Source organism: Dermacentor albipictus, unplaced genomic scaffold, assembly GCF_038994185.2.
Source record: "Dermacentor albipictus isolate Rhodes 1998 colony unplaced genomic scaffold, USDA_Dalb.pri_finalv2 scaffold_15, whole genome shotgun sequence".
NCBI lineage: Eukaryota > Metazoa > Arthropoda > Arachnida > Ixodida > Ixodidae > Dermacentor > Dermacentor albipictus.
In genome coordinates, this window is record NW_027225569.1 from 7,527,382 (window position 1) to 7,552,275 (window position 24,894).

The 24,894-nt window shown below is 50.3% G+C and overlaps 1 protein-coding gene across 1 annotated transcript; it reads left to right on the forward strand.

Moving 5' to 3' along the window:
* The first annotated feature begins 23,666 nt into the window (after positions 1–23,666).
* LOC139051902 (histone-lysine N-methyltransferase SETMAR-like) lies at positions 23,667–24,431 on the forward strand. The gene has a single exon (XM_070528938.1). It carries the CDS (start codon positions 23,667–23,669, stop codon positions 24,429–24,431), a length of 765 nt encoding a protein of 254 aa, XP_070385039.1.
* The last annotated feature ends 463 nt before the right edge of the window (positions 24,432–24,894 follow it).

Sequence of the window (24,894 nt, forward strand, 5' to 3'; positions counted from 1 at the left end):
GGGCGACTTAAATGCCAAGGTAGGCAAGAAGCAGGCTGGAGACAGGGCAGTGGGGGAATATGACATAGGCACTAGGAATAGAAGGGGAGAGTTATTAGTAGGTTTTGCGGAAGAGAATAATATGAGGATAATGAATACCTTCTTCCGCAAGCGGGATAGCCGAAAGTGGACGTGGAGGAGCCCGAACGGCGAGACTAGAAATGAAAGACACTTCAGACTCTGCGCTAACCCTGGCATCATACAAGATGTGGACGTGCTCGGCAAGGTGCGCTGCAGTGACCACAGGATGGTAGGAACTCGAATTAGCCTAGGCCTGAGGAGGGAACGGAAGAAACTGGTACATAAGAAGTCGATTAATGAGTTAGCGGAAAAGGGAAAATATAGGAATTCCAGATCAAGCTACAGAACAGGTATTCGCCTTTAACTCAGGAAGAGGACCTTAGTGTTGAAGCAATGAATGCCAATCTTGTGGGCATCATTAAGGAGTGTGCAATGGAAGCCGGTGGTAATTCCGTTAGGCAGGATACCAGCAAGCTATCGCAGGAGACGAAAGATCTGATCAAGAAACGCCAATGTATGAAAGTCTCTAACCCTACAGCTAGAATAGAACTGGCAGAACTTTAGAAGTTAATCAACAAGCGTAAGACAGCTGACATAAGGAAGTATAATATAGATAGAATCGAACATGCTCTCAGGAACGGAGGAAGCCTAAAAACAGTGAAGAAACTAGGAATTGGCAAGAATCAGATGTATGCGCTAAGAGACAAAGCCGGCGATATCATTACTAATATGGATGAAATAGTTCAAGTGGCTGAGGAGTTCTATAGAAGAAGAGCCGAGCGGCGTAGACGTGCTTCGCATGGGCTCTGTCGACTTTCCTTATTCTTTTAAGAAGTTCACATCGGAGGACCGAAGTCTTTGTCGGACGACCTCCGTGAAGTCATCCGGAACCCCCTTGAGAAGTTTGAAGACCGTGAGTGCATATTATTTTGCGCTCTTGGACTTTGAAGTTCTCCGGGGTGGCGCAGCCATGTTAAGCCTGACGCCGCCGTACGTAGCAGCGCGGAGGTAGGCGAGGCGCACTGCCGCGTTTGCCGCCGCTCGCTTGCTACGATTACTCGAGACTCACTATGGCGCACATTGCTGGATCCCAGCCGGCCGCTTCTACTTCTACCGGAGGGAGTGGAGGTGAAGTTGTTGCTACAGCCCCACCCGCGCCCGGTGCTATTGTTGGAGCTGGCGCCGGGCCTACGTCGCAAGAAACTACAGCCATGGACTTCCAAGATATCTCGGAAGATCGCCATGACGACCCTGCCATTATGGAACAGGACCTTTCGCAAGGGACGCCATCGGAATGTCCTTATTCCAATTGGTCTTTACACCTCAAGCGAAGAACGAAGAAGAAGCTCGCCAGAGGCGAGCAAGTGTGTGTGGCAGGCAGGGTGATCTCTCCGCTATCGCCCTCCTCCGCCACCGCTTTATCATCATCATCCTACGCAGCTGCAGGCGCTGGGGCATCAAAGAAGCCTTCTTTTAAGAAGAGGCGACGGCTGCCCCCACTGCCACGTAGCGACTTCAAAATCATCATTCGACCCAAGAAAGGCCTTCAGGTGAAGAGTTTCAGCAACCACCAAATATCGAAAGCCGTCTCGGCCGCCTGCGAAGGGAAAGTTGACGATTCACGTTTCATCGTGCGCTTGAGACCCGGTTCCAACATAATTATTGTTAGCACCCCCGATCAGGAGGTCGCTGATATGGCACGCAAGATCACGCGGATTGGGCTGGGCGGCAACCTTCACGAAGTCAACTCTTACGTTGCGGCACCGGACGGAGTGGCCCGGGGCGTCATTCATGGAATCGACCCGGATACTCCGCCCGAGGAGCTTATGACTCACCTAAGGGTGAGGACCCAAGGCGTTGAAATCGTGCAGGCCCGCATGCTGGGCAAGACCAAGACGGCCGTGATCACGTTCAGCTCTGACGTAGTTCCACGATACGTCTACTACTACGGAGGGGAGACCGAGTGCCACCCCTACAAGTCCACAAAACAAATCTGCTATGTGTGCCAGCGCATGGGACACCGATCGGACGATTGTCCTACCCCGAACGTCAAGATCTGTCTCGCCTGCGGGAAGCACGACCCGACGGACGGCCACGAGTGCTCGCTCAAGTGCGCCGTCTGCGGCGAAGCTCACGCCACGGGGTCTCGAGAGTGCAAGCAAAAGCTAAAACACAACACTACCACCAAAAAGCATCCTCCGCCCGGAAGGAGGAAGGAAGACGACGACATTGATGGAAGAAGGCCAAGACGAAGCCGCCTGCGGTGGTTCAGCTCGGAATCCTCGGCGAGCCGCTCAAGGTCCCGGGCCCAGTCCAGGTCAAGGTCCCGGTCCCGATCCCGATCCCGGTCCCAGTCCAGGTCCAGGTCCCGACTCCACTCGGAGTGGCCAAAGCCAGGAGAGCAGCGAGGGCAGCGCCTGCCTTCTACCTCGACATCCACGTCGAAGCCGAAGAACCACTCGGGCAAGAAGAAACAAGCCAACAACAACAAGGTGAGCCGGAATCAGTCTAGTACCTCCTCCGCTAAAAATACCAGTGAAAATAGTAAATGCTCCCCAGAATGTACGCGCATCAGGGAAGAAAATAAAAAAACTGAAGGCTCAGGTTAACGACCTAAACCAACGCATGCAACGCTTAGAAGCGTTGCTAAGCAAAACAAGCAACAACACACAGGCAGGGCAGCAAAGCGGCACTAAAGACCACCAGCCCGCCATCTCCATTCCTGCCCCCTCAAGAACCACCACGCCCTCATCGCTACCCGGTGCGGCCTCGGCAGCGGCAGGCCAGTCAAGTTTAGTCACCCTGGAAGGCATTTATGCTACAATACAACAGATGCTTTACCAGATGGGTGAATTAAACAATAAAGTCAAGGAGAACACACTAAGCCATGAAGACCTTGAAAGAAGAATACGCAAGGTTGAGTTTGGCTCGCGCAAGCGGGTCGACGACGAGAGCAGCAACCCACGCATCAAGGCGTACAGGCGCATAAACAACACGGGTGACGTCAGGGACGCCGAGAACTGTGACGGCGGTGCCATGAACGTCAGCAATGGCTAATACCACACGCAGCGCGCCCGAACACCTCGTGATCTGGCAGTGGAATTGTCGCTCTTTCAACAAGAAGGCAAGTTCACTCCAACTTTTCATCCAAAATCACCTATACCCCCCCGACGTCATCTGCCTTCAGGAGGTCGGGAACCAGCCGATCAGGCTGCGGGGTTACTATGCAATTAAACACGCGGGATCACCGAAGGTCGCGGTTTTAGTTCACAAAACGGTGACGGCCGTGGGACAACATTATCAACATCATGACATTAATCACGTGCTAGTGGAAGTCCTCCCGCAGAAGAGGGGTAGACGTAGCACCTTCATCCTGAATTTGTACAGTCCACCGAGGGCTCAGAAAGACGACTTCCGCAACATCATTTACGAGAGTGTGAGAGCCGCTGGCGGCAACCAGCTGGTAGTGGTGGGAGACATGAACGCTAGACACACGACTTGGGGCTACCAACAAGACACGCAAAAGGGGAGGTCGCTCCTCGATGCGGTTGACCAAATGGGCCTCGAATTGATAACCAATCTCCTCCAACCAACCCGAGTAGGCAATAGTGTAAGTGGAGACACGTTTCCGGACCTGTCATTTGTCAAAAACGTAAGGGAATACTCATGGGCGCACCTGGGCGAAACATTGGGCAGCGATCACTACATCCTCAGCATCTCGGTATCCACGCCGAAACTCAAGAGAACAATTGGCGAAATTAGGCTTACGGACTGGGAGGCATTCAGGCAGTACCCCCCGCCCGAAAACGGTATAACAGACATAGCGGAATGGATGCAGCACCTCCGGGACGCCCACATCCAAACCACTAAAACCATCCAGCGCACGGTCGAGACGCCCGAAGTCGACCGCCGGCTCTTACACCTGTGGGAAGCCCGTGAGGGCCTCCTCAAACGGTGGAAGCGACAGCGGTTAAACCGGAAGCTACGTCTACGAATCGAGAAAATAACAGACGAAGCCAGAAATTACGCAAACGAGCTGACGCATCAAAATTGGGTACAGTTTTGCACCTCGCTCAAGGGTACCCTGAGTACGGCGCAGACGTGGGCCATCCTACGTTGCCTGATTGAGCCCGACAAGGCGAAATCGACAACCAGTCGGACGCTCCTAGAAATCGCTCACAAGTTCCCCGGAAACGACCAGGATCTGATTGACACCCTAATGACCAGATACCTTGGAAGCGACGCCATACAACCCTGCCTCCTAAAATATGAAGGAGAACCAAGACCAGAACTGGACGCTCCCATCACGGAGGAAGAGGTGTATGCCGCGGCACGAGCCTCACAGCGCAACACTGCTCCCGGAGTTGACAAAATCACCAATGCCATGATTAGAAACCTGAGCCCGATGCACATCCAGGACCTCACCGAATACTTAAACGAGGAACTCTGGAGCAAGGGCCACGTACCGAACGAGTGGAAACACGCGGAAATCGTGACCATTCCCAAACCCGGCAAGAAGCCCGCGATCGACGCCCTGCGTCCCATCTCGCTGACTTCGTGCCTCGGCAAGCTGTACGAGAGGGTCATCGAAACCCGCCTCCAACATTACATAGAGGACGGTGACCTCTTCCCGCACACCATGCTTGGCTTCAGGCCGGGACTTTCTGCGCAAGATGCGTTCCTAATCATAAGGGAAGAAGTTCTTAAGGGCATCCCGAAGGGAGAACATCTCCTGCTCGCACTCGACCAAAAAGGGGCCTTCGATAACATCTCTCACGAGGCCATTCTCAAGGGGCTGAACGACATCAGCTGCGGGGAGCACATCTTTAATTACGTTAAATCGTTCTTGACGGGCCGGACGGCAACCATCTGAATTGGCCAGACTCGATCGGATACGATCGACGTGCCGAACAAAGGAACACCGCAAGGGGCGATAATCTCCCCGATACTATTCAACGTCGCGATGCTAGCGCTGACCAAAGAGCTGCGGAAGATCCCCGACCTAGGTTACGCCCTGTACGCACACGACATCACGCTCTGGGCCACCAAGGGCTCCCTAGCGCGAAAAGAGGCGACCCTTCAAGAGGCCGCGACGGCCGTGGAGAGATTTGCGGCAGCGAGCGGGATGCGTTGTGCGCCAGAAAAGTCCGAGGTGATCCGGGTGCACGGAGGAGGAATCTACAAGTCTCCCGGAGCTATCGACCTCTATCTTGAGGGCCAGAAGATCACGGAGGGCAATAAGACTAGGATTCTGGGTTTTTGGATCCAGAGCAACCTAAAAGCCTCCCACACCATCCAAATCCTAAGGTCTGCCACCAACCAGGTCTCGCGGATTATAAAACGAATTACAAGAAGCCGCAAGGGCATGCGAGAAGAGGACACGCTTCGCCTCGTCCAGGCTCTGGTGATCAGCAGAATCACGTTTAGCATGCCGTATCACTATCACTCGCTAAACAAACGCGACCAAGAACAAGTCGATGCCATCATCAGAGGCGCGTACAAAACGGCCCTGGGTCTCCCTGTCACCACCTCAAACGAGAAGTTAGCGGCCCTCGGGATCCACAACACCTTCGCTGAGCTGTCGGACGCGGTTATGGCTTCGCAAAACACCAGACTGCAGAAGACGGCGGCGGCCAGAGCCATCCTCCACCGGACCGGAACGGCAACGGAGCTCCATGCCCTAGATGGGCAACGATCACTCCCGCCTGAGGTCAGAGGCAAAATCAAGGCGAACCCGTTACCGAAGCACATGAGCCATGAACTCCATGAAGGACGACGCAAGGCTCGCGTCGACAGACAGCGCCGACAATTCCAGGGTGACCCGTACGTAACGTACGTGGACGTGGCGGCGTACCCTGTAGGGGGCCTCTTTGCGGTAGCCGCCGTGAACGGAAAAGACAACTCCTTGACCCTCGCGGCCTCCGTAAGGGCAGAGACCCCAGCTGCGGCTGAGACCATAGCCGCGGCACTGGTAATAAAGCAAGAAGACAGGGTAGGCAGGGAAGTCCATGTCGTTACCGACTCGCAACAGGCCTGCCGTAACTTTACCAATTGACGAACACCGCTGCTGGCGGCTCAGATTCTAGGCCCGAGGCTGCAAGAATACCATCAAATCACGTGGACGACGGGCCACGCGGGTCTGGAGGGGAACGAGAGGGCGAACGCCCTAGCTCCAGCGCTAATCAACCGAGCGGGGCAAGACGAATCGTCTCATCAATCCCCACCATTTACCTTCATGCCCCTGCCGTCCAATTACTGCGACCGACTCGAGATCCAGCGACTCAACCGCAGGATTTATCCTCCGCCTCACAGAAAGCTCAGCACTGAAGATGCCGTAGCTCTCCGACTTATTCAGATAAACACATTTCCTAACCTACACAAATACAGTAGAATGTTCCCACATACATATCGCGGCATCTGCCCCTGGTGCGGCGACACACGCCCTACACTCTTCCACATCTCATGGGGGTGCGGGGGCAAACCTCAACACTTAAAGACGCCTAGCACGCAATTTGAGCGGTGGGAGGTACAGCTGACCGGCGATACCCTGGCGGGACAAGAAGCTCTCGTCCAGCAAGTACGTCGAGCAGCCATGGCCAGTGGAGTCCTGGAATGAGGACACCACCCACTCGACCTCAAGAGCAACCACCTCGATGGTTCTAATAAATGTTTTCTCTCTCTCTCTATAGAGATTTGTACAGTACCAGTGGCACCCACGACGATAATGGAAGGGAAAATAGTCTGGAGGAATTCTAAATCCCAAAGGTAACGCCGGAAGAAGTAAAGAAAGCCTTGCGAGATATGCAAAGGGGGAAGGCAGCTGGGGAGGATCAGGTAACAGCAGATTTGTTGAAGGATGGTGGACAGATTGTTCTGGAGAAACTGGGCACCCTGTATACGCAGTGCCTCATGACCTCGAGCGTACCGGAATCTTGGAAGAACGCTAACCTAATCCTAATCCATAAGAAAGGGGACGCCAAGGACTTGAAAAATTATAGACCGATCAGCTTACTGTCCGTTGCCTACAAACTATTTACTAAGGTAATCGCAAATAGAATCAGGAACACCTTAGACTTCTGTCAAGCAAAAGACCAGGCAGGATTCCGTAAAGGCTACTGAACAATAGATCATATTCACACTATCAATCAGGTGATAGAGAAATGTGCGGAATATAACCAACCCTTATATATAGCTTTCATTGATTACAAGAAAGCGTTTGATTCTGTCGAAAACTCAGCAGTCATGGAGGCATTCCGGAATCAGGGTGTAGACGAGCCGCATTTAAAAATACTAAAAGATATCTATAGCGGCTCCACAGCCACCGCAGTCCTCCATAAAGCAAGCAACAAAATCCCTATAAAGAAAGGCGTCAGGCAGGGAGATAGGATATCTCCAATGCTATTCACAGCTTGCTTACAGGAGGTATTCAGAGATCTGGATCGGGAAGAATTGGGGATAGAAGTTGATGGAGAATACCTTAGTAACTTGGGATTCGCTGATGATATTGCCTTGCTTAGTAACTCAGGGGACCAACTACAATGCATGCTCACTGACCTGGAGAGGCAAAGCAGAAGAGTGGGTCTAAAAATAATCTGCAGAAAACTAAATTAAAGTTTAACAGTCTCGGAAGAGAACAGCACTTTACGATAGGTAGCGAGGCACTGGAAGTGGTAAGGGAATGCATCTGCTTAGGTCAGGTAGTGACGGCGGATCCGGATCATGAGACGGAAATAATCAGAAGAATAAGAATGGGCTGGGGTGCGTTTGGCAGGCCTTCGCGGATCATGAACAGCAGGTTGCCTATATATATATATATATATATATATATATATATATATATATATATATATATATATATATATATATATATATATATATATATATATATATAGTAGGCAAAGAGGGATTCTTCAGGCTACCCTTCAAACGTAAAGAACTTAAGTGGTGCTACAAGGTAAACAGAACAAGCATTTTTTTTCGACAGTTTCGATCGGTGGACCGATCTTCATCAGGGTTTACAAAAAAATGGTAGTTCGGCCCTGGTAGTGACGACACCAGACCGGGTGCCCGGTCGTTTTTACATACATAAAAGCGATAGGAACAGTTGTGACACTGATTGATTTTCGGCGCCTTGGCAGATTTACAGCGGCCTTTGGCAGCTATGCAGGGCAAGAGGAAGGCGGAGTCACATGTATGTAGAGCAAGGAGGTCAGTGAGGGAAAAAAATGAAAAAGAAAGAACACGGAAAGAAAAGGAAAAAAGCACACAGGAGAAGGGAGACGTAAGACGGAGAGGGAGGGGGCCGGGAAGTAGCGGCAGCTAGGTTCTCGTGCACCCGAGGCAAGGAGGGAGAAAGCGGTCGTTCCGCAGCACCAGTGCGTGGGCTGCCGTTGTAGCGGGAGAGAGGGCAAGTTCAATCGGGTGGCGGGGGGCACAATAGAGAAGGGACCCAGAAGGAAGACAGAAGAGCGGCAACTTTTAGAAAGAAACACAGTGTCACAGTACACATATACAAGGCACGGCCCGTTCCGGCAACCTTGTGGTCCAGCTACGGTGCGAAAAAAAGGAAAAAATATATAGTTCCAAAAAAGAATATATGCATGGGACTCGCAAAGCAAGTGCGCCCATGGGCTTAGATTTAGGGAGTCGAGTTAACTAGCCTCCTTGTGGTCCAGTTTTTGAACGTTTAACAGACAACTGACATCAAGTCAGCACGTGCGTATTTCAAGAAGGGCAATAGGTCACTCAGAATCACCACTTCAGTGGCCAGTGGCAGGGTCCAGGAAACTGAATTTATTGGTTTTCCGCTCGCCCCCTTGAGGCGCATGCGGAGGGGTGAGCAAGCAGTGAATAAGCGTCTCAATTTTAGAGTACAGAGCATGTATTCGCGTTTACCATGCACTTTCACGGCATATCCCGGAGGCACGTCAGCCGCCCCGGACTCTCAATAATTCCTTTAGTGTACGTTCCAAATTTATGGATGAAAAAAGATTCTCTATGCTCGCGTGCACGGGTGTGTTGGAAAGCAGACTGCAAGAGCACAACGCTCACGGGTTCAAAGGAGTGATCTGGCAGCCGAACGTGCCTGGAGAAGGGTAAATTGGGGAGACTTTTCACATGCGCGTGGTGGTTGTTAAACCGCAGGCGGAAAGGGGTCTCTGTTTGGCCGATATATTCCTGCCTGCACACCTCGCATCCAATTTTGTATACGACGGTACTGGAATCACAGTCAAGATTTTCGGTAATTTTATATACGAAGGGCGAGTTCGATGCTTCAGCCGTGTCTGCTGTTGTCATGGGACGGCATACCTTGCAACGAGGTTTCCCACATGGTCGACAGCCCTTGGGCGTGTTTGACTTCTGTGTCCTCGCCCTGACTAACAAATCCCTTAAATTTTTGTTTCTTCTATACACAACCCGAGGCGGCTGCTTGAAGATAGTAGCGAGTCGGATGCTCTGTTTCATGATATTAAAATGGCGGGTGAGAATGGCATTGACCCGCGGAGCACCGGTGGTGTATGTGAGGACCAAGTTTGGATATGATTGTGTATTGGTATTGCCAACCTTTTCTCCCATTATCTGTGCTCGATCTAAACTGCGGGCGCGTTCAATGGCATCGTCTACTATTTTTGGAGGATATTTTTAGCGTATGAGAGCAGATTTCAGTTCCTCCGCGTGTCGCTCAAATTGCGCAGATTCGGAAGAGACTCTTCTGTATCTGTGGGCCTGGGAGTAGGGAATGCCTGTTTTGCAGTGATGGGGGTGGGTACTATAAAAAATTACCGACGATTACGTTACTTCCTAATGCGAAATTTGAGCGCAGCAAATAAGCTGTTTCACCTCGTTTAGCAGCAGCAGCAGCAGCAGCAGACGGAGGACTTTCATCGGTCGTCTCGCTCATGGCTCAGAAAGAACTGGCAGATAATTTCGCAGTGGCGAACGGCAGCGGCAATTTCGGCTCGGGCGGTGCACATATACAGATCCGCCGCCACCGATCTGGCTCTCTGATTGCCACCGCACAGGGGTTGCATTGGAGGAGGAGCGAAGAAAGGAATTAGGTTCGAGCCGGCGCTTTGACAACCGGAGACTCGCAGGAAGAGGGGGGAGGGGGGTGGCGTGTGCACCCAGCGGCAAACGATGGGGGCAGAAGCGCGCGCAGCAAGCGGACAACACGATAAAGGGAGGAGGGAAGAGATAGCAGCGACTGACTGATGCCGCTGACACCGATAGTGAGTCAACCCCAGCTGCGGAGTTGGTTTCAGGGACAACGCCGCCGATGCCGACACAAACAATATGATACCCTCGCTTCCGCAGCGCTAAGAACCAGGTCTAGCCGTGGGAAGGTGGTCACGTATTCGTCGACGTGCCGGGGCCTACGTGAAATAACCGGCGCGTCGGCAACTGAAGAGCACCCTATCCGCCACACAAGAACAGGGGGGGGGACCCTTTCCTTCTCTTTCTGCGTGGCGGCGACGGTGTTCTATGCAGTCACGTTATCTTGACGCTCTAGCGGCGTTAGCGGCACCCAGCGGTATTAGTCGGTCGCTGCTGGCGCTGGCGGGATGAAAGGGGGGCGGAGCTGGTTACGAGGCCGACGACAACGCCGACGACGACGCGAAACCCAGGAACGGACGCCAAAGAGCTGCGCTCTAAAATGCAGATATTGCTGACGATCTGTCGGCTTTTTGTATAGGGACGTGGAAATGCGACCGCCACTCAGTGACAGAGTGACGTCGAGGAAGTGAATACTATTTTGGGAGAAGTTGTACGTAAAGCAGATTGACGGGTGCAGAGAATTGAAATTGGAAATGAAGTCTAAGAGACTTTGTTCATTGTCGGCCCACACAAAGAAAATGTCATCCAGGAATCGCTTATAAAATATTGGTTTTACGGCCGAGCTTCCGAGGAATGGTATTTCTAAAGATGCCATAAAGATATTTGCATAACTTGGCGCCATCTTCGTTCCCATGGCGGTTCCACTGATTTGCAAATAATGCTTGTCCTCGAAGTCAAAGTGATTATATTTGTGTACTACATTTAAAAGAGTCTCAACTGTGTATTTATCTAATTGCCTAGGTTGGCTGGAGCCAGAGTAAGCTGAAACTGCGGAAGCTATGCCCTCGGCGTGAGGTATGTTGGTGTACAAAGACGCGACATCCATAGTGACCAAGTAACCACCCGCCGGTACCGTCAGGTTTGATACCTCCCGAAGGAAATGATTTGTGTCTTTAATGTACGAGGGAAATGAAGATGGGATGTCCTTAATGAGACTGTCAATAAAGCTGGATATTTTCTCAGTCACTGTTCCATTACTGGAAACGATAGGCCCACCGGGATTGTTTATTTTGTGGATTTTGGGTAGTAGGTAAAAACGGCCGGGGCCAGAGTTTCCTGGTATCAATGCTTTGAGCGTCTTATCGGTTATCTGCCCTGCCTTGCGCAGAGTGGTTTGGGTGTCCTTTATCTCGCTTTCAAATTTCTCGGTCGGATTGCTTGGGAGTTCTCTGTAAAATTTAGAGTTTCCCAGTTGACGGAAACCTTCGGCTATGTAAACATTCCGGTCAAGTACCACCACTGCACCACCCTTGTCCGCTGGCTTAATGACAATTGTCTGATCATCACGTAGAGTTCGCAGTGCCTGCTCTTCCTCTTTTGAAAGGTTACTGCGGATGGGACGATGCCTCTCATACTCTTTTATAATGTCTTTTTGAACCGCACAAATATACATGTCCAAGTATTTGTCGCGTGCCTCGCCAGGTGTCCATGATTTTTCGGAGAGTTCAGGTAGCTGATCAAGACACCCTTCTGTTATTTTTCGATCATAAAAGTACTGCCGTAGTCGCAAATTTCTCGCGAAGTCATCCAAATCTTGAAACAATTGAAACTCGTTCATCCTTCCTGACGCCGGACAAAAAGTTAGACCTTTCGAAAGGAGATTTAGTTGCGCACTCGACAATGGGCTACTCGACAAGTTTATGACATTTGAGGCGTTGCCCACCGTCTCGTGCTTTTTTCCACTGATTACATCAGAGCAATCGGTCGCCTCGGATTCAAGGTTTTGGCTTTGAGAATCAGCTCTGATGGCCGTTGGGATATTGTCACGCTCCCGTTTCTTGTTTTGTTGTTCTTGGATATTGACATTTTTCCTTCCCTCGTACTTTACCAGTTCCAGCGCTTCCAATTCAGTGAGCTTTGACTGACACAACAGAAGCTGCTCCTCGTTTTTAAGCTGCGATGCCCTACGCTCGCTATGTTGTGCCACCAGCCGAGTGAGCCCAAGCGAGGCCTCCCGCAGTATAGCATTCCACTGCTCTCTTTCTTTTTCGTCAAAGGTGTCCATTGCCAGCTTCTGTTTTACCTGAAGACCCTTCCGTGCGACGCCCGAGGCTAAATATTTATTCATATTAGAGGCATGCATATCAAATCGCACACGCTTGTCAATTGCCTTACGCAACGTCATGAACTCGCGGGACCAAAAAGTGCCAGATCGCGCCGTACCTGAAGTGTTGGCCAGTCAATCTCTCGGCTTTGGCGCTGCGCAGCCGACAGCCTCGGCGTAGGTGGGGCGATCTCCGCGGTGTCCGCTGCCCTCCCGGCAACCCGGCGCCCCTGGTCGTGCCTGAGCTCCGGGCACGTGCAGCGTGTTGGTCCGACCCGTCACAGGGGGCAGCCGGGGCATCGCCCAGATGGTATGGTGAGCCCCGTCGCGTGGGCCCGGCGTAACCATTCGAGGTGTGATCACGCCAAGATCCATGCAACCGTCCGCCGCCCCGCAGGAGCACGCACCTCAGGTGACTGGCAATGATGGCCACCCCCTCGAAGCTGGGGTGCACCCCATCAGATGCGAGTACTCTGCCTGGGGTCAGCCACTGGAACTCGTGGTCAAGGTAGATGGCGTTCCTTGTCCGCCGGCAGTGATTTCGCAGCAAGGCATTGAAGTGACGTGCCTCCTTGTTGAAGCGCTCGACGTACCGTCTGTTGCGACACGCTCGGCGGCGGTTTGGTGTTCTCGGCAGCACCAATGTGGCGAACAACTTCTTGATTTCCGGGCGCAGCTTGCGAATTGTGTCGAGCAGGTTTCTATACCGCTGGAAGACCATGCTGCCCGACTGAGAGGTGAGGTCGTTCGTACCCACATGTAGCACCAAGGTGGTCACGGAGCGTGGCACAAAGTCCAAAAGCGGCAACGTGTCCTCAATCGATGCACATGACTGCGAGACGAAGGCTGGGGCGTCGTCCTCGTGTGGATCAAAGTGACTGAAAACATACTTGGTCTGTGAATCGCCGATGACGGCACAATGCGGTATCTTATGCGGGAATTTCCATGAGATCTGTTTCCCTGTAGCAGGTTTAGTAGCCATGAGTAGTAGTAGTAGGCAAAGAGGGATTCTTCAGGCTACCTTGCAAACGTAAAGAACTTGAGTGGTGCTACAAGGTAAACAGAACAAGTATTTGATTTCGACAGTTTCGATCGGTGGACCGATCTTCATCAGGGTTTACAAAAATATGGCAGTTCGGCCCTGGTAGTGAAGACACCAGACCGGGTGCCCGGTCGTTCTTACATACATCAAACCGATAGGAACAGTTGTGACAGTGATTGATTTTCGGCACCTTGGCAGATTTACAGCGGCCTTTATGTGCACAGGCAAGTCAACTAAGTACATTATAAGTACAGACATGTCACACACTAAAATCTAACAATTGTTAGAGAACCACAAATGTATGCACACATAATCCTTGTGTTGCTGCTAAGGCAAAATACTAAAAAATCAACATTTCTGTGACACAAACAAGTTTTTATAGCTTATTCACAGTGATGTAAGAATTTACTTGGTTTGAACAAGGCAGATTTAACGATCTGAAGGAAAACATTCAATAAATTGTACGAGAGCACTTGACCAGTGCTTTTGAAAGCATTTAGAATCAATGAAATGAGCATTATATTGTTACGGTGAAGGGAAGGAAGAAGTTGAATTGGACTAGAGGAAGACGATGTCTGGCAGTTGCCTAAACGCCATATACATCAATTGTAAATATACATTATTTTACACTCGTGGGTCTGCTTTCTTCCTGCAACATTTTGGTGGAAGGTGTGGGGTACAATCACGGAGCTTCGCAGCGGACGTCATCTACCTGCCGCCACAATGGCAAATCAAATGACACAAGCGACAACGCCTCAGCAGCCCGTGCCAACGGTCATCCTCACTCATCCGCGGCACTCAGGGACATTTTGTGGCACGGACAACGCCGACGTCAAGGACTCGCTTACGATGTACGAGCGAGTGTGCGACACCAACAGGAGTGTCCAACAATGATGCTAGCAAACGTGATATTTTATCTATGAGGAACTGCAAATCAATGGTACCACACACACGAAGCTGACCTAACGAGCTGGGATGTCTGCAAACAAAAAATGCGAGACCTGTTTGGCAGACCTGTCGGTCGTCAGCTGGCAACAAAAGAGAACTTGAGTGCCGCGCACAGACGTCCACAGAATCCCATGTCATGTACATACAGGATGTGCTGGCCCTCTGTCGCAAGGCTGATAACAACATGACCAAGGCAGACAAGATTGGTCACATACTGAAAAGTATTGCAGACGATGCCTTCAATCTCCTGATGTGTAAGGATTGTGCCACTGTGGATGCAATTATTTATTTATATATTTATAAAGGAGTGCCGGCGCTTCGAACAACCGAAGGGCCGCCGCGTAGCTCAAACTTTTGACCGATTGCCCAATACCGCCGCGGTTCGTTCGGCCCACAGGACTGGAAGATATCACGCGCATCGTTCGCCGTAAGCTTGAGGCGATGTCTCCGGCTCCAGTTCGTTCGGACTGTTGGGAAAGCGTGCCCGCTATCTCCCTTATACAAGCGGTCGTTCGGGAGGAAATAGCAAGTTTGGCAATTCCATCTCTCTGTTCGGTCCGCCATACGAACACCTACGAGATTTCTCTGGCCGCTCGCTCCCAGACGCAAAGCTTTCTGCCACTTCGTCGCAACCCAGCTGACTGGTGCACAGCGGATGATAAACGTATCTGTTTTAATTGTTCCGGTATTGGACACATCGCCCGTCATTGCCGCAACCACTGGTCGTTGCCTGCTCGGTGGTTGTCTCCGAGTCGCTACCGCCAAGTACCAGACAATCTTACTTTCTCGCCCTATATGCTGACTAGGATCAACGCCGGCAGTGCTCCACCCAGGTCCAGCCGCTCCCCGTCTCCGTAAGTTCGTAGGTCCTGTTCGCCTCGTTCACCGCTCTTCGTCCCCTGTTGCAACCGGTTGCTTCGCTTCGGGAAACTAGGCGATGCAGCTCCCGGAGGTGAAGCTGCAACTCGATGATGATGATGATGTGTGGTTTTTTTTGTGGCGCAAGGACCAGGTTTGGCCAAAGAGCGCCATGACAAGTGGTAATGTTGAAGATGCTTTATGGAAGATGGGACTTGGCTGTAAAGTGGCCTAAAAATAGTCGCTGTAAAGTGCGGAAAATATACGTGCTATAAAATTATGGCGATGATTAATGACGAATACTATGAACAATAAAATCCATCGTAGGAGAATGATGCAAAATAGAAAATATAAAAGATAGTAAAATTACTTGGAGCACTGCTGCCTCGCCAGAGCACTTGAAACACAAGGGCCTAGAGGCATGTGCTATACTAAAGAGCTATCGCAGCGGCATCCTCTGAACAGAGGACCCGCTACGAACATGTGGGGCTAAAAACCTGCAAGACAACATCTTTCAGAAAACTTAGGACTGCGTTGCTGTCAAATAAAGGTTCTGCGCCGAGTAGCATTACGGGATGTAGGGGGATGTGCTGGCGGTATGCTAGGGAAAAATGTTCCCTTCTTTCAGATTCGGCTGCCCGACACTCCAGGAGGTTGTGGAGGACGGTCAGCCTCTCCCCGCATCTACCAAAGGTTGGAGGATCATTTCCAGTCAGTAGAAAGTCATGCGTGCCAAACGTGAGTCCTATTCTGAGGCGACAGAATAGGACTTCTGTTCGCTGTAATTTTGTTACGGAGGGCCAGGAACCTAACTGTGGCTTTATTACGTGCAGTTTATTATTTACTTCTGCGTCCCACATACGTTGCCAGTGGTTTCGCAGTTTTCTTCTTAAGAAAGGCTTCAGGTCTGTGACAGGGACTGAAGCAGTAGGATTACCTGCATGCAATGAAATTAATGTGGCCATCTAGTGCGCAAGAACGTGGCCCTCGATGCCCCTATGTCCAGGCACCCAGCATATAATGACACGCTGGTTAGACACACACTCTCTACAGAGAATGGAATAGAGCTCAGTAATTACGGGGTTTCTGTGTTTACAGTGTGACTTCAAGGCTTTCACGACGCTTAAGGAGTCTGTAAATAAAATTGTTTTTTGAATATTTGATTTTCTGATATGTTTCACAGCCGACAATAGTGCATGGGCCTCAGCCGTAAATATACTTGTTTCAGGGTGCAGTACACCGGATTCCGAGAACGATGGACCAATGGCTGCGTAGGACACCCCGGCATGCGACTTAGAAGCGTCGGTGTAAAACTCTGTGCACGAGTACTTGTACTGGAGCTCCAAGAAATGCATTTTGATATGTGTCTTTGGCGCATGTTTAGTGACCTCTACAAGGATGTGTCACACTCTATCAGCTGCCACTCCCAGGGCGGTACTAGCTTAGCTGGAGGCATTAGGCATTATTCGAGAACTGGGACATCCATTTCCGTGCTAAGTTCTCTTCACGCAATGAGAAAGGAAGCCTCATAGAGGGTCTGTTATGGAAAAGTGTTTCACACGTCAAGTCGTTAGCAGTTGCGAAACACGGATGTTCCTTATTAGAGCGAACCTTGAGAAAATACATTAAGCTGATATTTGTTCTCTGAAGATGGAGTGGCCCCTCATCTGACTCTACATATAGACTTTCAACAGGGCTTGTTCTAAATGCGCCAGTGGCCAGACGGATGCCCAGATGGTGAACGGGGTCTAACATCTTAAGCGCGCTCGGTGCCGCAGAGTGATAAACTACGGCACCGTAATCTAACCGTGATCGAACTAGGCTCTTGTAAATATTCAATAAACACTGTCTGTCACTACCCCACGTTGTGTGGGATAGGATTTTAAGTAAGGTCATTGTTCTAAGACATTTTTCTTTAAGATGTTTTATGTGAGGAATGAAAGTGAGCCTGGAGTCAAGAATAACACCTAAGAATTTGTGTTCTTTGTTGACAGGAATTTGTTGTCCGCCCAGTTCTACACAAGGATCTGGGACCAGGCCTCTCTTTCTTGTGAAGAGAACAAGAGAACTTTTGTGGGGGTTGACCTTTAATCCGTTTTGGTCTGCCCATTTGGACACGTTGTTTAAGCATTGCTGTACCTGTCTTTCGCATACTTTGAGGTTGCAGGATTTGAAGCCTATTTGTATATTGTCTACGTATACGGAATAAAAAATGGCAGGTGGTAGTGAAGCACGTAGCGTGTTCATCTTAATGATAAAGAGAGTGCAGCTGGGCACGCCTCCCTGGGGTACACCAGTTTTCCTGCGTAAAGGGACGTGACAGTTCATTGCCGACTTTTACTCGGAAGGTACGATTTCACAAATAGCTTTCAATTGTGTTCATCATATTTCCACGGATGCCAATTTCCGACAGGTCTCGCAAGATCCCGTAACGCCATGTCGCGTCATATGCCTTCTCCATATCGAGGAATATCGATAGGAAAAACTGTTTATGTATAAAGGCATCGCCGATATTTCCTTCCATGCGCACAAGATGATCGGTTGTCGACCGCCCTTCTCGGAATCCACACTGATAAGGATCGAGCATATTGCTGAGCTCAAGGAAATGTATAAATCTGCGATTTATCATTTTTTTCTAAAAGCTTACACAGACAATTAGTTAGAGCTATCGGACGGTAACTTGCCGCCAAGGAAGGGTCTTTTCCCTGCTTTAGAACAGGAACCACAATCGCTTCTTTCCATGTGGATGGGAGGTATCCCGAAGATATCCCGAAGACTAAATAGTATTGAATTGTGTAAGAAGTGTAACTTGTGCGTCAGTATGTAGGCTTCTGATCATGTCATACATGACTCTGTCAGGTCCCGGTGCAGTGCTTTTACTTGTGTTCAAGGCAGCTCTCAACTCGGCAATACCGAAAGGCCGGTTATACGGCTCATTCTGCCTGGACTTTCGTATGATTGGCTTACGCTCTACTATTTCTTTATGTTTAAGAAAAGACTGGGAATAGTGCGTTGAGCTCGACACTCGCTCAAAGTGCTCCCCAAGTGAGTCTGCCTGGTCTTTTAGTGTATCGCCCTGTGTGTTTACCAGAGGTAGCGTATATGCTTGTCGCCCTTTTATCCTATTAACCTTGTTCCAGACTTTGGCCTCATCTGTATAGGAATTGATACTCGATAAAAACTTCTCCCAACTTTCTCTTTTAGCCTGTCGGCGGGTTCTCCTGCCCTGGTACTTTATTTTCTTAAAGGTAATAAGATTCTCCGCAGTGGTAGACGCGCGTAGCAACCCCCACGCTTTGTTCTGTTTTTTACGAGCGATACTACAATCGTCGTTCCACCACGGAACACGCCGTTTGCATGCCAGGCCATTTACTTCTGATATGCATTTTGAGGCGGCATCTATTATAAAGGCTGTAAAATATTCAACAGCAGCATCAATTCCTAGCGAGGACATATCATCCCATGATATACTAGTTAGGGTTCGGAATTTCTCCCAGTCAGCGGTGTGAATCTTCCACCTAGGAGCCTGTGGTGGATATTCGTTCTCTGTAGGTGTTCTTAGCAGTATGAGAAAGTGGTCACTTCCGTAAGGATTGTTGATAACTTCCCATTCGTGTTCGGGCAGTATACACGGGGAAACTGGGCTGAGGTCAACTGAAGAAAATGTTGTGTTTGCGAGACAATAATATGTGGGTGCCTTCTTATTCAGACACGCACCAGAAAAGAGAAGGAACTGTTCAACAAGACGACCTCGCGCATTTATACGAGAGTCGCCCCACAAGCAGTTGTGCGCATTGAAATCCCCAAGCACAACGTAAGGTGCTGGCAATTCATCTATAAAAGACTGAAATTCATGTTTAGTTAATTTGTAGTGTGGGGGTATGTAGAGCGAGCAGACAGTGATAAGTTTGTTTAGCAGAACCACTCGCACTGCCACTGCTTCAAGGGGCGTTCGTAGCTGTAAAGTTTGAGATGCTGTACTTTTATGAGTGAGAATCGCAACACCACCCGATGATGGGACGGCATCATCGCGATCTTTGCGAAACGTAACATACGTACGGAGGAAGTTTGCGTGTTTGGATTTTAAGTGTGTTTCCTGTAGACACAGCACTTTTGGATTGTGTGTTCGGATAAGCTCTTGTACGTCATCAAGATTCCTAAGTAGACCTCTGATATTCCATTGAATGATTTGTGTATCCATATTTTAAATTAAATTGGTGCTGTGTTTAAGGAAACGGAAGGGATGTCTTAAATTACAGAGCCCTTTCGAGGCCCTGTAACCGGGGTTTTGCTCTTTTTGAAGCGTTCGAGGGAACCTCGCCGCTCCTTAGGCGCCTGGTGCGCCTTGATGATAGGTGTAGTGTCCAATGCCTCTTGTGAGGCGCCGGACACGTGCTCTTGCGAGCGGGAAGTTACCAGCGAGGGTCCTGCCTTGGAGGGCAAGACCCCTGCGCCCACCAGCCCGGAGGTCGATGGGGCTCCCTGGGGGATTTGGCTGCGCCGGCCGTTGCCAGCGCTGGAAGGGACCTGGGAGGTTGAGGCAGCCTCGGCTGCGCCCACCTTCGGGGTCGATGATCCCTTCTCCTCGGTTGACGGAGCAGCGCTTGCTGCAACCGCCGCGGGGGCAGATGGCGTAACTGCCGACTCACTGCTTGAGGGTCAGACAGCCGCCGGAGGCCGTTGTGGCGCTGTCCCCTGACGCGCCACATCGGCAAAGGTTTTCTTAATTGGACAGGTATGATACCCGCCTTCGTGCCTCTTTGAACGAAATATTGTCTTTTACTTTTATAGTTACAATTTCTTTTTCCTCTTTCCATGGGGGCCACGACCGCGAGTACGCGGCGTGATCCCCGCCAGAGTTTACACAGTGGAGAGAGTTATTACATGCTTCAGTGGCGTGTTCAAGGGCACTACATTTCGCACATGTTTGGCGGCCTCGGCAGCTCTGCGAGCTGTGACCGAAACGCTGGCATTTGAAACACATTAGGGGATTCGGCACATATGGTCTGACACGGAGCTTGATGTACCCGACCTCTACAGACTCGGGCAGAATACGTGAACCGAATGTGAGTATTAGGTGCTTCGTTTGAATTTCTTTACCATCCTTTCTGATCTTAATTCTTCTGACATTGACAACGTTCTGCTCACTGAAGCCCACAAAGAGCTCAGCTTCTGTCAGCTGGAGCAAATCGTCATCGGACTCAACGCCGCGGGTAGTGTTCAGAGTGCGGTGAGGAGTTACTGTCAATGGAACATCCCCAAATGACACTAGACTGGGCAACTTTTCGTATTGTTTCTGGTCATGTAGTTCTAACAGGAGATCGCCACTTGCCAGCCATGATACCTTGTAGCCTGGACCAAGGACATCAGTTAAGGACATGGAAACTAGAAAAGGGGAGATATTTCGTACTTGTTTATCGGATTTTTCAGAGTGGATGACATGGTACCGTGGGAAGTTCGGTCTTTGACGACCAAAGAACTGGAATCCATCTTCGGTGCGCCCTCTTTTTTGAGGGCGATCAGGAATTGGAGGAAAGGAACTTGCCATAGAACAATGTAATTTTCGGCGATAACGCCAACCACCCACCGTGGAGCCCTCCAAGGGGACGTTACAGGGACTGTAAAAACAGGTCCTGCAAACGCCAGCTGTACGTTATCACTATAACCAAATATGAGATAACCTAGGTTGGTTATTCACACAAGGTTAACCCTTGCTGCCTTGAAAAATTGGAAGTAAACGGAAGCTAGGAGAAGACAGGAAAGGTGGAAAGTGAGAGAAAGACGAAGGCTGGAGGGTTAGAGAGACAGGAAAAGGCAACTACCGATTTCCCCCGGGTGGGTCAGTCCGGGGGTGCCGTCTGCGTGAAGCCGAGGCCAAAGGGGTGTGTTGCCGCTGCCGAGGGGCCATAAAGGTCCAAACACCCGGCATTGGCTCAACCCCCAGGATCCCCTTTTCCCCGGACACGGCTAAGCCGCGCACGGCTACACGCGGGAGGGTCCAACCCTCGTGTGCTCGGGTACGTGGTGTGCAACACACCAAACGCCTGCTGACGCAGACGCCCCTGCGGGGAAGCTGCAACTCGAACCCGGCCCACAAATCCTTTGTTGACCCTGCCTACATGTGGAAACCTACTGGACATTGAAGTTGATGGCGTTCCTGTTAGATCTCTCGTTGATACAGGTTCGTAGCATTCAGTTATGAGGGCTGCTCTCGACCGAAGGCTCAAAAAGGTTCTGACACCCGCCGTACTGTGCACTGTGCGAGTCGCCGATGGGAGTACTTCACCTGTCCTTGGAAAGTGCAGAGCACGTGTGAAAATTGTGGGGCCATTATACCATTGTTCTATTTATCGTCCTTGAACACTGTCCGCACGACCTAATTCTCGGCCTCGACTTCCTTTCGAAACACTCTACCCAAATTGACTGCTCCGCAGGTGTTGTACATTTGTATCTGCCACTTCCTGCAGACGCAACAACTTGTGCTTCACACCGCTTATGTTCTGCTGAATTTGCAAGGCTGTCTCCACAGGCGGCTACAAATGTCCTCCTGACGCCCTGTCCTCCCGTACCTGATGGCGAGTACGTCGTGTCGCCGCTTACTGATGTGGTTTCGTCGCGCAATATTGCCCTACCGAGCACCTTTATCCGGATCCGCGAAAACCGCGCACGCGTGCCGATCCTGAATTTTGGATTTTTGTCGCATGTGCTGCCACACGCTATTGCCATAGCGCATACCACTCCTTTAGAAGAATTTGAGATTTCTTCTTTGACCTCTGAATCCTTGCTCAGTACCAACGCACCTTTGTCCCCCACTCCACCGTACTCGACGCCTGCGGACGATGTTTGTAAGATGATCTCCCTGACCTTCTTTCCGAGCAAACAACAGCTCTTCATTACCTCTTGTCATTTTTGGGACATCTTTGATTTGGATGACCGTCCACATGGCCAGACTTCTGCTGTCACACGTCGCATCAACACCGGTGACGCCAGCCCCATTTATAGGCGGCCATACCATGTCTCCGCAACAAAAAGGGCCATCATGCAGAAAGAGGCAGACAGGATGATGGACAAGGACATCATTGAACCTTCCAGTAGCCCGTGGGCATTACCGGTTGCCTTACTAAAGAAGAAAAACAACTCGTCGCGCTTCTGCGTTGACTACCGTCACCTCAACAGGATAACAAAGAAGGATGTTTATCCCTTGCCTCGCATTGACAACGCTCTTGACTGCCTTCACGGATCCCAATACTTTTCATCAATTGACCTCTGCTCCGGCTATTGGCAGATTAGCGTTGATGAGATGGACCGTCAGAAAACCGCCTTCGTCACACCGGACGGTCTGTACCAATTTAAAGCCATGTCCTTTGTGTTGTGCGCCAGCTACATTCGAGCGCATGATGGACTCTCTCTGGCGCGGCTCGAAGTGGTCTACATGCCTCTGTTACCTCGATGATGCGATTGTGTTTTCACCGAACGTTGAAAGCCACCTGCGGCGCCTCACAACCGTACTCTCCGTGTTTCGCAGGGCTGGCCTTCAGCTAAGCTCCCAAGTGCCATTTCACTCGCCGTGAAATTAACGTGCTCGGTCATCTTGCAAACACCGCCGGAATCCGACCTGATCCACAGAAAGTTCACGCCGTGCGAAATTTTCCTGTACCTTGTTCAACAAACGATGTCCGTAGTTTTCTGGGCTTATGCTCTTATTTCCGGCGATTTGTGAAAAATTCCGACATCGCTCACCCTCTCACTGACCTTCTTAAGAAAGACGCCTCTTTCTCTTGGGGACACTGCAGAACAAAGCCTTCTCTATCCTCACTGAGCGGCTTACAACTTCCCCAATTCTGTCACACTTTGAACCTTCTGCACCCACTGAAGTACGAACTGACGCGAGTGGTCATGGCATCGGTGCTGTCCTCGCTCAGCATCTACACGACCAAGACCGTGTCATCGCTTACGCTAGCCGCCTTGTTTCAATGCCTGAGCGAAATTACTCCATTACTGAGAGAGAATGTTTTGCGCTCGTATGGGCGGTCGCGAAATTTCGGCCGTACCTTTTCGGTCGGAGCTTCTGCAACGTAACCGATCATCAGGCCCTCTGCTGGCTCTCCACTTTGAAGGACCCTACTAGACGACTTGCACATTGGACATTGCGTTTACAAGAATATGCATTTTCTATTATGTATAAGTCGGGGCGCCTGCATAATGTCGCTGACTGCCTGTCCCTCTCAGTATGCTCCGAGCGTCGAAGGATGTACGACGGGCTTGTCCGTGAGAGTTGTTTTTCATTCTTGTGCAAGTGAAAATTCTGCGCTCATTAGAGCAAAGATTTGCGATCAAGTTTTGCGTGAAACTTGGCAAGACGCTGCGGGAAGTGTTACTATGCTCAAGACTGCTTACAAAGAACATGCCCTGTCAGATCGGCAAGTGTTTCGGAGGCACAATGCCTTTTTGGATGGCCGGGAAGAGGTCGACGACGAAGACCGCGCCGGACAGCCATGCACGACCACCACGGATGAAAATGTGACGCTAGTGAGGGAACTGCTGAACTCTGACCGGCAATTAGGTGTTCATTTAATGGCCAACATGTTAAACATGCCAAAAACTCAAGTTCATGAAATCATTACAAAAGATATCGGCATGCGGAAGGTGTGCGCAAAAAGGGTTTCAAAAGTGCTCACTGTCGACGAAAAGTCACACCGCATTGAAATGTGCCAAGAAAAGCTCGACATGTGCAAACGTGATCGGAAATTTCTGGACGTCATTACAGGTGACGAGACTTGGGTATTTGAATACGACCCAGAGACCAAAAGGCAATCATCAGAGGGGCACACACACTCATCCCCTCGCCAGAAGAAAGCCAGGTTGAGCAAACGAAAGATCAAGATCATGCTCATCGGTTTTTTTACATCCACGGACTGGTTCATCACTAGTTTTCTAGACCCTGGAACGACTGTGAGCCCCAAAACTTATGTGGAAGTCCTCAAAAGATTGAAACACAGGGTTCAACGCATCCGGCCGGACATCGCAGACAACTGGAAGTTGCACCACGATAATGCGCTGGCCCACAGCGTCTTCATCATCACAAACTACCTGGTTAAAGCAGGGGTGTCAACTATCCCCCAGCACCCGTACAACGCAGACTAGGCTAACCCCGACTTTTGTTCTGTTTCCGCGCCTCAAAACACCCCTGAAAGGCAAGCATTTTGGGACGGTCGACAGGATCAAAGCAGCTTGCACCGCAGCATTAAAGGTTATTCCGGAGGAGGAATAACACAACGCATTCGATAGCTGGAAGGCTCGCTGGAACAGATGTATCGACGCGAAATGAGAGTATTTGGATGATTTTTAAGCACTTGTAAGGATAAATTCAATAAATTATTTGTAATGGCCGTACTGACATTACCTTTAGGACAGACCCTGTACATGAACACAAAAACAATGCACTCTCATAAACCTGTGTGTAGGCACAATTGTATGACAGGAAAACAAATACATGAACCTGTTGCACTGAATTGCAGGCCTATATATAAAAAACCTATATACATATTGTACAGCCTATATACCAGCTGTCCCAGTTAACTTGGACCAAGATTTTAAGAATGCCCAG